The sequence below is a fragment of the Thermobia domestica genome, chromosome 1, assembly GCF_964235325.1.
Source record: "Thermobia domestica chromosome 1, izTheDome1.hap1.1, whole genome shotgun sequence".
NCBI lineage: Eukaryota > Metazoa > Arthropoda > Insecta > Zygentoma > Lepismatidae > Thermobia > Thermobia domestica.
In genome coordinates this window covers 386,103,014-386,119,258 of record NC_137454.1, presented here as the reverse complement: position 1 = coordinate 386,119,258, position 16,245 = coordinate 386,103,014, and the positions used below count along the sequence as shown (strand labels likewise).

At 36.5% G+C, this 16,245-nt stretch overlaps 1 protein-coding gene across 1 annotated transcript in view; it reads left to right on the top strand.

The window, feature by feature from the left end:
• LOC145665027 (WD repeat-containing protein 3) overlaps positions 1-16,245 on the top strand; it is a 63,346-nt gene that overhangs the window by 12,099 nt on the left and 35,002 nt on the right. The window contains exons 5-8 of the mRNA XM_081732244.1: positions 3,348-3,530; positions 9,165-9,367; positions 12,662-12,803; positions 16,041-16,231. Coding sequence (XP_081588370.1) covers positions 3,348-3,530; positions 9,165-9,367; positions 12,662-12,803; positions 16,041-16,231 — 719 coding nt within the window. The remainder of the gene's footprint in view (positions 1-3,347; positions 3,531-9,164; positions 9,368-12,661; positions 12,804-16,040; positions 16,232-16,245) is intronic.

Sequence of the window (16,245 nt, the reverse complement as noted above, 5' to 3'; positions counted from 1 at the left end):
GTGTCGTTGGACATTTGAAAACGATTTATTAAGATTCTGGTATGGAGCGTGGCGCTTTGTGGATCAGAGATGTGGACATTGAGAAAGGCTGGAAGCATTTGAAATGTGTTGGCGCAGAATGCTGCGCATATCATGGACCGAAGGGAAAAGGAATGAAGAAATACTACGGGAAGCTAATGAAGGATGACAGATCATGAAGATAATAGGAAAAAGAAGAAACAGCATGCTTGGCCATCTTATTCGGCACTCCGATTAGATCACCGTACTGAGGGAAAGACAGAAGGAAAAGCAGGAAGAGGAAGACCAAGGATAGAATATCTAGATGCAGTTATGAAGAAAAGACCCTATTAAAGTATAAAACAGCTCTCACACGAGAAAGAAAAAAATTAAAATTTCCATGTTGCCCACCAACCTAGAAGAATTGGTGAACAAAAAAGAAGAAGAGAGAATATAGTGTTTAGTCAGTAATCAATTTGCAAGTTTTGTAAGGACAGGGTAGGATATCTCGGTTCCTCTGCTAAACATAAGTTAATATCATTTGTACGGTATTTAAAAGAGAACCATGCTTTTATTAGTCATTGATGCTTAAAATCAATAGGATTATATTTGAGTCTGTTACTCATTTTTAATTATTGTTGAACTATTGACCTATTATTTTTTAAATTTTATTTATTTATTTATTTTCTATTGTTTAAATAATTTATTTTATCCTTTCTATATTCTTAAATAGTCCATATATACCAAATGTCAATTATTTATTTATTTTTTTTATTTTTTTGATATTTCACCAAGAAACAAGCGAATAACTATGAATATACTGTAAATTTTCCTCCTGTTTGTTTAGTCTAGGAATTTGGAAGCCCTATTTATTAAAGAAATGTTAATACGGAATAGATACATATGATACTCAGATTACATGTAAACATGAAGATACGTATATCAGGATGGCGAAAATGAACATAAGAATTAGAGTTAAACAAACAACGGTTTTACGTGTGCACTATATGAGAGGAGTGTGGTTTACATATCGTGATACTGAAACCGGAAGTGGTAACAGATTAGATTTCTAGCACCACCTTTAGTTTCAACAGTAAAGGTTAGAGTGAGATAAAATATATTCCTGAGATGCTTAACTGATTGCAGGAAACCGAATCTCGCTATCTATTACTGTTTTTTGTCTATAGTGGTAAATGGCTAATATCAACCATTTCCGGTTTTTAATATAACCTCCATCAACGAACTCGTTTCCTAAATTTTGATTCTCTTCATCCTGCCAAAAATTGATGTTCAATTGATGTACAAAGTTCATTCAATAACTAAGCGGAAAAGTTGTATAAAAAAAAAAATACAAAACTTCGACAAAGTTTGTGCTTTTTTGATACTTTTTGATGATATCCAAAAATTATTATCAGAAGGGACTGGCACGCCTGCCTCGCGAACGGGATGTTGGGAGTCGGTGAAACAAGATGGCGGCACCCTTGCAGCTTTGCACCATCGGAGCAGTGAAGCAGCAAAGTGTCATTTGATTTCTGCTAGCTGAAAGGTGGAAACCAGTCGAAATTCACCGTCAGATGGCAGTGCAATATGGTGAAAGTTGTTTGAGTCGAACACAAGTGTACAAATGGGCAGGGAAGTTTAAATGTGGTGTAAGAAGTGTTGAAGATCTGCCACGCCCAGGATGCTCTGTTTGTGCAAGCACGGAAAACAACATTGGGAAAATTGATAAGTTGATACAGGAAAACAGGCGTATTACCGTGAGTGATATTGTAGCAAAGATGAATATTAGTGTCGGATCAGCCCACCATATTGTTCATGACGTACTGATGTTCGAGAAAGTGTGTGCGAGGTGGGTTCCAAAACTCTAACGACACTCCGCTGTTCCATGTTGATGCAAACCTGCAAGGATGCCACCATCTTGTTTCACTGATTCCCAGCAGCTCGTTTACGAGGCAGGCGTACCACGCCCATTTGATAATAGTTCTAGAACACCACCAAAATATAACAAAGAAGCACAAACTTTGTCGAAGTTTTGCATTTTTTATACAATTTTTCCGGTTAGTTATTGAATGGACCTGGTTCATGTAGTAGTTAGATTATTTTGTCTTCTAGACAGACAGACAGGGTAAATAATAAAGGAGTTTTGGTAAACAAACTTCTTAAAAAGAACATTCAATAGTTGATAAAAAGAGACTGTCACATCCGATCTTTCAAAACATTTGGTAAAAATTATACGTATAATCAAGGATGTAGAACTCATGCATACATCTAAATCAAAATTTGAAAGTGTTATCTAAACCATACGTCAAACGATACATACGTGCGAAGTATACCTCTGGGAAACAGATAAAGGCAATCTTAAAATAACATGGAATGACATTATAGGTAGGTATATAAAGAAAGAATCAATAGAAGAATATGCATTTGTTAATAACTATTTATTATTACCACAAATTACAGTTTTTATTTCCACGAAATTAAAACGTTCGTTAGCATATTTTTAGTCTAATTTTCGTGGTAATGGTTAATTCTGGCAGCAATACATTTTGATTTAGTGAACTTAGGGAAGAATGGCTGAAAAGTTATCAACACACTTAATTGAGAATTAATACTGTAATATTATGTTGGTAGAATCCGAAATAACGAAACGGCATTTAAAATCATCACCTTTTATTATAAAAAGTAGTGTTACAACAGATTTACAGAGTTGTTGTAAGTCTCTAAATGTTTTCAGAGTTTAGTTAAGTCCTCGGCACACACAAGTGGCTTCGGAATAAAGGTTCAATTGTCTTTAGTTCGTAATAGCCTTAGACAGGTAATGTGAAAGGCAGCTTCCGGAATGGGTAACTAAAAGATCTTTTTTGCTTATAGCTGCCCCAGGAGAAAGGTGATTATAAGATATGTCCTTTGCCCATAGTAACCTCAGGATATGGTTTTAAAGGAATTCTCCGTGGCTCACGGCGACCTGAGGTGAAAGGTTTTGGTAGGTGAGTGATCAGCTGTCAGTTGATGATTTCCACTTGTCGTTGGCGTCTTTTTTAGGCGACTTCTTGAAAGGGAGTCCATGTAGGGGCCATTGGCCTTCTTCGTTGGATTCTCCGAATCCTTCATTTATTCCTGGAGGTGTGTTCGTAGTAAAAGCATGTGATTACTGTGTGTGCGGGGATGGAACGTTACAATATTCTGACTTAAGTATTTATTGCCGAAGTGTTCTTTTTTATTGTTAACGTAAAACCTATTCAGTCCTAGGTAAAACACTCGGTCGAAGGAAGCATCCTCGATCACTGAAAATTTAGTGTGAGAATTATAGGTAATTGTATCTCCTAATTTCTTCCCTTTTCTTTGTGTAGGTGTGGGGTTTGGCACTAGTGAAGAACGATAAATATTTAGTCACAGGCTGTGGTGATAATGAGCTACGAGTGTGGCATATATCGGAGAGAGATGATGAGAATACCAATGCCCAGCGTTCTGAGAAGACACCGATTGACATCGACCCATCAGGATTCGGGGAAGAAAATGACGCAGAATTTGCAGTAAGTACATTAAACACTGGTATCTTATTGTATGCTGACGAAGCGAAGCCTAAAAGCAGGATAGGTCCCCTAGGTAAACTAATACTATATATACGAGGGAGGATCAGAAACTAAGGTTACAAGTCCGATATTTCTGGAGTGGGGAGTGTACAGTAATTTTAATACATGGAGTTGGCAACTGTGCAGAATTTCAGCGACCCGCCATTTACGGTGCTAGTTGTAGGTAAACACAAATGGCGACTCGTTCGGAAAACTGGTCTCGCGAAGAAGTTTGCTCAGTTTTTGGATTTCATTGGGCGAAACATGTAACTGCGACTGAAATTCACCAGCAGTTGGAGAGGTCTCGCCCAGGATTCTCAACGAGGGCGTCATCTTCCTTCACGACAACGCGTGCCCGCATGCAGCCCAGAAGACCACCACACTGTTGAAGCAGTTTCTCCGGGATATTATCGACCATTCTCCCTACAGCCCAGATCTCGCTCCAAGCGACTTTCACTTATTCCCGCACTTGAAGGAGCACCTAGGAGGTCATCACTTCGCTTCAGACGAGAAGGTGAAACACTTCGTAACAACGTGACTGAGCACGCAAGGACAGAACTTTTACCAGGAAAGAATCTTCAAACTTATCCCACGATGCCATAAGTGCCTTAATCGATATGGTGACTATGTTGAAAAATAACCTAATGTATGTACTATCTGTTGGTTGTATTGGTTGTATGAAATTATATATACACGTTTCATTGCAGGTTTTGTAACAGCCGTCGTAACATTAATCTTGAAATGTAAAACCGTATTTTGGATAAGTTTGAAAATCATGCAAAAACATGTTAAAAATGAAATGAAATCTTGTTTTACGTCCCACGGTTATGCCAGTTAGGCTAAATGAGACGGTGATGATGAGAAATGAATGAAATGGTGGAATGAAGGAAGTGGGAGGAAACGGGAGAACCACGAGAAAAGCCACGAGCACGGTGTCTGTCCACCACAAAGTCCACACGGCGCGAGCTGGGATCGAACCAGGGATCCCAAGCAACGGAGGTGAACGCTCTGCCACTGAGCCACCGCGCCTCCCGGTAATATGTTAAGGTAGTGGTCTTCATTGTTTTACGGAAAAACAGAAGTTTGTTAGGAAAATTAACTTTACGTTAAGGTTCGAAAATTCGTGCTTTACTTTATAAAAATTCACAAGCTTTACTTGTATTATCTCTGTGAAAGCTGTCACACCACCGCGTGCTACTTAATAAATGATTGCTAATAGACAGTTCACAGCAGTTACATGCATATTACGATTTTACGGTGTTGAAATTAGAAGCATATGCTTTCTTCGAGTGGTCCATTCAGCATTAAAAGTTAAAATAAAGCTACAAATGCATGAAAAATAATTCAATATTTAATTAGTCAAAATTTAAGGAATACGTATTCAGTAATTTGAAACTTACTAAGTTTTCCTTGCGCACCATATAATTAAGGATTTATTTGTGGTAGACACTAATATGTGACTGGAATTACAAACTACATCTGCATCGCTCTTTCTGTTGCATATACTAATTAAATACCAAATCTATCTAGTTTATAAAGTTTAAAATAGGACTAAAGAGTTAATTATCAATTGTATAGTAGAAAAGGGAGTACATAATTAGCATAATGTTAAGGCGCAAGGATGGAGAGCTAAACTTCTCTAAAATCCTACTATATGCTTCTTAAGAATATATTTCTGAAGGTTTACTTATATAGGGAGTGGCACGTAAAACCGACCCTTCGTAATATCATGGTATGTTGCAATTTTGGCGACAAATTCTTTTCAGTTTCCTATCAAGAGACGGCGTGTCGAGCCTGGGTCGAGAGACGTGACATGCAGGTGCACGTGTAAAGCAACTGCAGTCGCAGCCAGTGAAGCTTGTCCAAACCGGTCGAGAAGTAGGCCTCGTTGTGTGAAGTCGGGTGAGTGTGTGATAAAGCCGTATTCGATAACTGAGCGTTTTGCCATTGTTGAAGCGTTCATTCGTACTGGATCTTTTCTGAAAACAAAGAATTTGTTTCACGAGAAATTTCCACAACTGTCTGTGCCAGCACCATACAGGATTTGATTGCAAAATGGCGGCGAACAGGATCTTTTCAAAATGCTCCAAGGGACAGACTACCATCTGTCTGCACACCTGAATTAAAGAGACAGATGCAGGACATGATGGCAAGAAATCCTCATAAGTCAACCAGGAAACTGAATCAGCAGGTTCCAGCGAGTGAGGAAAGTCGCAGACGTGTTTTACCTATTATGTACCAGCGTGTGACCATATAGTGACAGTACGTAGCGTTCTATATTTCAAGCTATAGGTCCCACTACTTTAGTGTTTTTATTCTTCCATGTCTATCTAACTTTCATACCCGGTTTCGCCCATAATAAACGATTGGCGTTACAAATTTGAGTACTTCTGTTTAATTTCATTCTTCGGTTACCCCAAAATGGCATTTTTTTTCTGAGACAGAAAAAAATTAAGTCCCTAACGGGTTAAGAATTATGTTCATCTTCTGATGTCTTATGAAGGTTTTACGTGCCACACCCTGTATTTGGTATAGACGAAATACTAATTAAGTTCCAAATTATTTTACTATTTGTTTCGGTAAGTACGGCATGTTTACGAAGCGAACCAATGCACGTAAAGAAACAAAAAAAGAAAGAAAGAAAAAGAAAATCACAATCAGCTTGCCGTAGTTATTAAAACTAAGCTGTCTTTGAAAGCTTATTTTTAATATAAACAAAATAACTATATTATTGAAATATGACATAGTCAGTAGAACATGAATACTTGATAATCTGAATCTATCAATTAAATATCATCGAGTTACAGGCAGGGGCGGATCCAGGGGGGGGGGGCAATCGCCCTCCCCCCCAGAAGAGGAAACTTCCTTATTTTATATATATAAATAAAACCCATCCCAAAGTTTAGAGCCCTTAAAAGTAGCAGTATGACAACCCACCTCCCCCCCCAGAAGTCGGTCCTAGATCCGCCCCTGGTTACAGGTAAATCTAATTGGTCTAAATGAGCAAGAGCTTATGCATCTACTTTGCGTTTCTTCCTAAGCTAATTTCTGCAAGTGATTACTATAACTTTCCCAAACTGTTCTGGCAGCTAGACGCAATAAATAATAAGTTTAATTACTATTATTAACATGCAGTGGTGCCAATCTCTGTATATATAATTCCAAGGGCGTCCAAGTGTATGTATTTTGTTGTGGGATATCATCTTAAGAAATCAATGATAATTTTAAACAAATATAGGGTTCGAGCCCGTTTGGGGGAGGGACGACTCTGCCCACAGAATCGGCACCTTTGTTAACATGCATCAATTTCTGTCGCTAAATAATGATTTCTACAAGACTGGTAGAATGACTGAATTGTGCAGTTTGATAGTAATCATGTTGTGGAATGTGATCGGTCATATATTGTTGAGAATGGTGGCCAAATACTGTCCCAGATATAAACATTAACGGGCGTTCTTTCCTCATCAAACTAGCTCGAGACGAATTGAGCTGCTCAAAATGAACTTGGCACGCTGTTAGTGGTTTGGTGTAGAAGAGTTGTTTCCAGCTAACTGCTCTGTAACATCCTTTTTTTTTTTTTTTTTTTTTTTTGTTTGTTTGTTGTGTGTTTGTTTTGTTTTGTTTCGTTTTGGTCATTCTCAATAAATACAACCAACGATGTAGGGAACAAACAGATCAACTTAAATGTTGTCGAAGTAGTGTTGCCAAATAAGCAAGAACTTCAGCAGCGGAGTCGATGGGCTGTGAAGTACTTCAGTTGGGAATTCTTCACCATTCATACCTTACCAACCGTCCCACCCAACTTTGCCAACCTGATTCTGTAAGAGCCTGCTCGAACAGAAATGCTTGCTTTGAGTCATGCTTTGACCGGTAAGAAATGACTAATGTAAGTGGACCGTCTCCTTTAGCCTAACCGGCATATCCGTGGGACGTAAAACTGAAAGATTTCATTTCATTTTAATGTAAGTGGATTGAGAGTGAAATTATTATGATCAATTATGTCGTTGACGAATGGTGGCCCAAAAGTGTCGCTTATTTTAGTTTTATTAGTCGTTCCTTTTTAGTCCAACACATATTTACTAATAGAATTTGTGAAATAAATTTTACGAGACAAAAATTTTGCTAACCTAAACTCAACACCTAGAAAGGGAATTTAGACAGACAACGGGATAACATTATTATTAATTTCATAAACAAATATCAATAAATTAATTCATGTAAGCATGTACCTTTATTTTTCCGAGATGATTCTTAGTACAAATTTGTTTTACAAACATATAATATGAGTTGATTACAGAATTAACAATTATGTTCCACGATTATGCTCCGAGGTTGAGACAGTGATGATATTTTAATGAATGAAAAGATAGAATGAAGACAGTGGGAAGAAACGGGAAAACTCCGAGAAACCCATACATGCGGTGCTTCTCCTTTACAAAATCCAATTGCCATGCTGATCGAATCTGGAGCTCCATGAACCAAAGGTGAACGCCTTACAATTGAGCCACCCGAAGCCTGTGGCGAACGGTGTCACATGTTCAACCCACCCACCCGGGCTTTGTGCAGACTCCTCTATATTTTGACGGCTACATTTGGCATCACTGCACCAGATAAAATCAAATCTTTGATCTATATTGTTGTTCGACTGTAAGAAACAAGAGAAAAGCCTTCAATATTTGGAAAAGTACCCGTTTTCTTCAATTGGGAAGCTAATTCAAGATTAAAATCAAAAGGTAAAATCTGGTAAGGAAGTGAATTTCGTTTCACATTGCAAAAATTCGACAGACTTGAAGCCAGGGATTTCACAAGTGATAGAGGGACAGAGCCGGAGGTGAATCCTATTTTTGGGATGCTGTTTCCTTACTAAAAAGCCATTTTTACCATCTCTTACCGGTTTGGTTCTGATATTTGTCGACAGATGGCCGACTCAATCATTCTGTAAGTCTTAACTCTATAAAAGATGATGTCCTATCAGACTGATAGATCAACACTTAGACCGAACTGCGTAAGTTAGAAACTTTAAATTTGAACAGTACGTAGGATTTGTGACATAAGAGACCATAAAGCGGGGAGGGGGAGGTCTTAATTCCTTTCGGGTAGAGACATGAAATTTGGTTTTTTACTTTTCATTTAATTAAACTCGGCGTTTTTTGACACTTAGGAGGGAGGAAAAAAGTGGACGGTATGTTCACTGAAATGCTTATACGAAATGTTCGAATTTCGTGCTAGACTTAGAATTTGGACGAATTCTATATAAAAAGCGTAGGAGGAGGAAGCCAAAATATTGCCCACAAAACACTTGGGGAATTTGCTACTATATATATATATATATATATATATATATATATATATATATATATATATCAAATGGCATGGTTGGAAATCTGAAAAGTTAGATTAGATGAACAAGGAGACTATTTCATACTCGTACGAAAATATGTGTAGCCCCTTCTTAGTTTGTGATTCTGCACTCCGACCACGACCCATTCGTGACTTGAAAACTAAATGTATTAGAAGTAGTATTTCTTATTGAACTTAGTACCTGGCTGTTATTCTACGAATAAATGTACATTCTTTTTCTCTGTTCTGTTGTAGTATCCAATTGTATGCAAGAAAGCTGGAGCTATTCTTCGTGGTGGGAAAGGCAGAGTAGTTTCATTATTGTGTGATTCAACTAGTCAGGTGATCGCCTGCCATGGCCTGGAGAACTCAATTGAGCTGTTTTATTTGTGTGAAGATGCGGAAGCAGAAAAGAGGTTACGGAAGAGGAAGAAAAAAGAAAGGAAAAAAGCGGAAAAGTTAGTATTATGACCATCTTTTTTCTTTTTCAACAGTCATTTGTTAGCTCTAAACATTCCTAAAGATATGCACTCATTGTATAGATCATTTTACTTCTGAAAGTGAGAGTCATTTAAAAAAAAAAAAAAAAAAAATGACTTGCACGGATAAGTATGTTGATTTTTCCGTTGAAATGAAGCAAAATGTTTGAGTTCTGATTTGTCTAACTTCTTATTTTAATGATTTTTGGTTTGTAAAAAAATAATGTGTTGATCAAAAAATATTTTAGTAAATACAATGAAACCGGTGTTCAACGAAATCCTACATTACGTGTGTATATATATACATGTTGAACTTTAATAACTTATATGTTAAAAAGTAAGAAACAAGCAAAAAGACTAATACTCACCGCGAAAAATAGCAGAGCTTTCTTCTACATGTAAGAAGCGTTTTCGGAAGAACCTTCTTCCATCTGCAGCTTACTTAAAATTCAAAAAGGATTTAAAAACATGAAGAAAAATGTGGAAAGGCAAAAAATGGTTAAAATTTTTACTACATACTTTCGCCATCTGGAAAGCATGTAAAGAAAACAATGAACAGCAGTGAACAATGAGAGTGAGTGCCTATTCACATGTGTTTAATTTTTGACCGAAGATTTGTTTTTTACATTTCTGAATCCTTTTAACCATTTTTTTGCATTTCCATATTCTCCTTCATGTTTTTAAATCCTCTTTGAATTTTAATTAGGCTGGAGATGGAAGAAGGTTCTTCCGGAAACGCTTCTTACATGTATAAGAGAACTCTGCTATTTTTGTACGGTAGGTGTTAGCCTTTTTGCTTGCTTCGTAATAAATATCATCACCGCTCGCAATATTGTGATAACTTATGTGTAGTATTAAGTATGTTGAATAGTTGAATGATTTGCAGTTTAATGTCTCCTTTCAGCACCGAAGCTATATAAGATGGGAGTCTTTAGCTTGACGTGGAATTCGAACCTGGCTCTCCCACGTCAAAGGCGCGTAAGCTAACCATATAGGCATGAGGCCGCTCTCGAAATCATAAGAAATGTAGACCTAATTTAACGTTGGATCGAAGCCGCAGGTACTATCTCCACCTGGACTCGACATCTGCATCAACGGCGAGGACTCTGATCTTCAGCTCCCGAGGAGCTCTCATACATTATGACAATCTATATTAATATATATATTAAAATGCTACGTGTAGGTTTATATATTTGTGGACAATTCTTTCGACACTCAATTCTTGGGAACCATAGGCTCTAGAAAAACGCGGTTTTCACTGATTGATTGCAGACTTTATGTAGGTCGTTCAGTTCTAATCGAATATTTAAAAAATGGCCGTTATTTCTTTATTACACTTTTTAGGAGTACACTGAATTGTTAAAATTTTAAAAAAGTAAAGCATCATATCCTGCGAGTTATACATTTGTATACTGGGTTACTATATCCTTCCGGCATTTGTTTCATTTGCAAAATGATAATGAAAACGAAGGATATCCATTTCTCCAGTCTAAGATGAATCTTATTGTTTGGAGTGTTTTGTCCAATAAACACCATCGTATCACTGACATTATAATTAATTGTGTGTGTAATGTATTTACTTATTACATACTGCATGCAAGAAGAAAGAAAATCCTGATCATACATGAATTAGAAACTCCAACCGGAAGTAGGCTCAAATCTTGCAAACGGTGCGAGATATTGAAAAAATAATCGAAAAAAATCTCCCCTTTATGGTACCCCTACTTATGTCTGTAAAGGGACATATACAGGTGTTGTGAGGAATGACAAGGAGATTCATGCTCATATATAAATGTTTTAAAGTTTTTTTTTTTAAAGTATTTTGTTTGCTGTGAACAATGTGAAATTCCGTTTTCTAAAATGAAGGGAGAGAAAACCTTGTTTCATTGATTTGCTTCTTTCAGTGTCCTTTTGTTCATTAAATTCTTCTGTGGTTAGACCAGCAGTTGTTATGTGAGCTAAATACAAGAATTTGTCACTGTATCAGGTACCACGTGATCGTTCTTACATTATATATGGGTGATTCAGGAAGTAATGCCTCCAAGGTGATACTTTTATTTGTGTTTGACAATAGCACCAATACGGATATCAGTGGAAAGCTTGCAGTGTCGGCTACAAATCGTGGCATTATTTTTTATATAGGCCCCATTACGGGCAACACACTTTCACCAACGCGAAACAAGGTTTTGCATGACGTCAGCGAGCAATTGTAGTGGCTGCTGGCGACACAGTTGCCGAATTGCTGCTTCTACCTCCGCATCACAACTGTAGTGTTGGCCCTTAAGGTAATCCTGAAGTTTGGGAAAGAGCCAAAAGTCGCAGGGCGCAAGATCCGGACTATAGGCAGAAGGCAGAATGTTAAGAACACTTTGTCTGCAGATGGGACAACTTTGATTTTTTGGTGGAAGAGAGGACGTGTGACGGTAATGTATCGACTGATTTTTCATTTCCGGGTCATAATGATGTATCCACAACTCGTCGCCGGCGATGAGTGTTCCTGGACGCACAACCTTCCGCAGGCAGAAATTCAACAACAGCCCGCTGTTTCAACCAGATGTCACCATGGATTGCTCCATTACTGTGGGACGAGAAAAGATAGGAAGGTGAAACAAGTGTCATTCTCTAACTTAAACATCAGTGTGTTAATGATAAACAGTCCAGTATGTTTGCAGTACTATTGTTCAAGTAGTGGGCTTGGAGGCAGTACTTTCTGAATCATCCTTGTACGTAAGAAAGGAGAAAATCTCTTGTAACTAAGCAGTGCTATTAGGTGTCTAGTGTCAGATGTGCATTCTTTGTGCGATTTAAGAAATGACACATGTTGAAACACAGTAGCGAGCAAAAAATTCTTGTTTGAAGAGATTGTCGTCTTGCCTTTGCTAATTTGTAACAATATATAAAGTTATGGTGGTTGCTAAGCACTAAACAGTACGTGAAGTTTGTGACATTAAAAGAATTCATAAAATGTAAAATTACCATACTTGTAATGCGATAACACTAAAATATGAACAAATACCAGCACAGACACACACACACTACACTACACCACAAATAATGTTAAACATCTCCATTTGTGTAACCTTGAATTTCGGTATTTGCTTAGTTTTCTCAGCTAAACTCAAAATCAAATCAAATCTTATGATTTCGGTACTGACAAACCTTTCAACAACCAATCTACTTGTGATATATGTGTATATCAAAATAACTTGTGGTGTATTGTATTAATATATTTAAAATATATAAAATGTTTGAATATGTTTTTGATTTATTTAGGTCTGGTGATAACGAAATGCAGCAGGATGGGGATACGAACTTAACTCTTAGTCTCCACGACGAAGTTAGAAGGCTGCCTGTTATTAAAACAGGGGGGAAAGTAAAAAGTCTGTCACTAATTCAAGGAAGAGGCGAGCTTAGGGTGAGCTTTGTTCTACTTGAATGTTATTAATAAGGAGAGTGGTCGTATAGTGGCACCTTTTCTTTCTCTAACATCCTCTCAGAATTTTTGTTTATCCAGCCTGTAATTAATTTCAGGGCTCATAGCGAATCACTTTTTTTAAAACTAAAAGTGACTTTTTTTCAAGTTTGTCACTAAAAGTTACTTTTTTGGGAGTAAACCCATTTTTTGGTATTGCTACTGGCCATATGGAGACATTTTTCCTAGGGAGAACCACAGAATAACAACTGGTGAAACACACAAATGTAGCAATATACAATGCAAACCTTTCCAAGGAGAAACTCTCTTGATGTTAGGTAGTGATGGATCAAATACTAAGAAAAAGGTTCACAAAATGATAAATGAGGACATGAAAACGTTTAGGAAAAGGGGTGTGCTTGATACAGGAATATGTAACACACACAGAGTTCATAACGCGTTCCCAAAAGGATTCCAAGAATTTGGAATTAAAAAGAGTGATTTTGATTTTGTCGATATACTATTTTTTCAAAGGTTGGCCATCAAGGTGGGAAGATTTCACTAAGATTGCCAGTAAGTTAGGATTGACTAAACATCAAACATGTAAGTTCAAGGTGGCTTACACTTGAAAAATCATGTACAAGAGTTCTTGAACGCCTTAGTGCTGCAGGAGTATTTCCTCATATTTCTTCCTCTAAAGAAATCAAACCTCATGGCTAGTTTCAAATACAAGTCAGTTTCTAAAATTTCGAAAGACCCATCAATGAAAGCGCAGTTAAATTTTGTCATCTCAAAGTGCAAAACTTTTCAAGGATATCACAGAACTGCTTCAAAAGGAGGATCCTCTTGTACATGTTCTGTACTCTAAACTTCAAACTCTTAGGTTTTGTTGTTGCGATTGGTGCTTAGTTTCAAGAAAAAATATAGTCTCACTAGATGGCAGTATATAAACACATAGTGAAAAACATTGAAATTTCTCTAGAACTTAAATACTTGTCTTCATCCGGAAAATGTAAAGTCATTGAGAGTATCACGTATATTACAAATCTGGTAAAAGTTCTTCCCCTCAACATTGACTTGGATTTACTGACTGGTGAGGGGCGATTATTTCAGTGAGAATTTCTCAGGAAGTCTTAGCAGTGGCCAATCGATGTTTATCAATCGTATGGTACCAAGACAAAATATATAACAAACCAATTGTATAAGAAATAAAAATTATTACAAGTAAATGGTAATCTAGATGCTATGTATTAATTATATTACATTACTATTAATTACATTATTATTGGAGATAGTGAAAATATAGAAATTTGGCCTTACCCCATCCAGATCAAAATTGAAATATATAACCGTGCAAAGTATGTAATTAATAATGAACCTCTAAACATTAATCCAATTTTTTTATTAACTGACGAACTTAAGTAGAATAATTTTTGATCTTAACATGTTAAAACATCACGTATTTCAGCTGTGATCCAGCCGACCCATTTTGGTTGAAAAAAAATGTAAAATTCAATTTATGCCCAAGTTTGTGGTGAAGGTTTAGAGTTACTTTTTAATAAAATTTTGGTCACTTTTTCATGTGTTTTTGGTGCGGATTGCATAAAAGATAGGGAATGATATGTCTTTCAAATGGGAGCCACCGTTATCAGTGAAGATATTAACGGATTAACTTCATTAATGAACTCAGCCGACATAATCACGCTAGATAGTGATCTATTGAGGAAAAAAATAAATAAGAGGTTGACACCTTTAGTCATACAAAACACTAAATATATATATTAACCCTTTTGGGATTTTGGAATTTTTAAGATAAGCTTTAGACTTCCAGTCAAGCAGCTACTTCATCATCACTCTTTATCGTAGGATTTTGATTCGTACCTTACTCTTTTCAGAATAAAGTAACCTTTCAAACGGTATCATTCGCATGACCGTGTCATATACCTAAAACGGAGAATGCGAGGAAAATGGGGATTTTTTTTTTTCTGAAAAAGTCCATTTTTCAAAAGTTTAGGCTCCTCTGGACCGGCCCTGTGTTAATATACAGATCCCAAAATCACTTAAAAGTTATTAAGTGGTGTACGCACGTGTGTATTGTTTTAAAACGCTTCTTTAACACCTATTACTACTGGAGTTGGTTTATTGTTCAGTCATACATGCATTGCGAAACAGGTCACATGTGTTTTGAGGAGCTCGTCAAATTGGTTGGGGGTCATGGCGTCATCAAATTTCAGGAAAGTATTCAATAAGTTCTTATTACTCAAGCGATGCTTAACAAATTTACATCTATCCACAGAAGATATAAAGAACACCGTAAAGAATCAATGCAAACTCAAAAAGAAAAAGACTGTTAAAAAGGTAATTATTTTTAGAAACAAAGAAACTTGAGGAGAACGGAAAGGTGCTGAAACTTGAAGCTTTGAAAGAAAAATAAATTAAATAAATAATTAAAAAAAAAAAGAATTGATGCTACAAAGCAAGAAAAGTTAATTTGTTCTTTTTTACAAATCAAAGAGATAGGCCAAATTATGATATATTTGTTTTCTTGTTTATATTTTAGTGTACTGACAGTCCCGAGATATATTACGTTATGTATAATTCTTGTTTGGTATTATTGTTGTATTGTATTCCAAATAAAAGTTTCACTCATAATAAATATTTACAGTAAGAATATAAACTTCTATACTGTATTTGAAAAATAAAAAGGACGAGTGTTCTACGCCTAAGGTGATGCTGATGGTCGATTAAGAAAAGTTTCTTACGGCATGGAAAGTTTGTGATAACTTACTCAGGGAAGATCTACTTATTCAGTCATGGAGAGTCAAGGAAAATTTACTTATTCAGTCATGGAGAGTCAAGGAAAATTTACTTATTCAGTCATGGAAGGTCAGGGAAAATTTACTTATTCAGTCATGGAGAGTCAAGGAAAATTTACTTATTCAGTCATGGAAGGTCAGCGAAAATTTACTTATTCAGTCATGGAAAGTTAAAGAAAATTTACTTACTTAGCCATTGAAAGTTAGGGAAAATTTACTTACTCAGTCATGGGAAGGCAGAGAAAGAGAAATCAGTATTAGAACTTCAGTATGAACCATACAGATGGTTTGTCTAGTAGTGTTTCGTAGCTGTAGGAATGAATGGTATAGAAATTTGTAGACTATATAACAAACTTAGTGTGAAAAAATTATCAGACGTATTAGTACATTATGTTATGTTTCAAATTATGGTCTTACCTTGTAGGTTTGTGCAGTGTTGGCGAACAATCTTGTGGAGATGCACACTGTTCAGCTGCAAGTGAAAGATTCGGAAGTGAAATGTCTCCGACAGCTGTCTCAACAGGGTCATCGCTCGGAAGTTCGATCTGTCACTTTTAGCTCCGATAATCTTGCAGTTCTTTCGGCTAGTTCAGAATCACTTAAACTATGGAACAGGTAATATGATGATT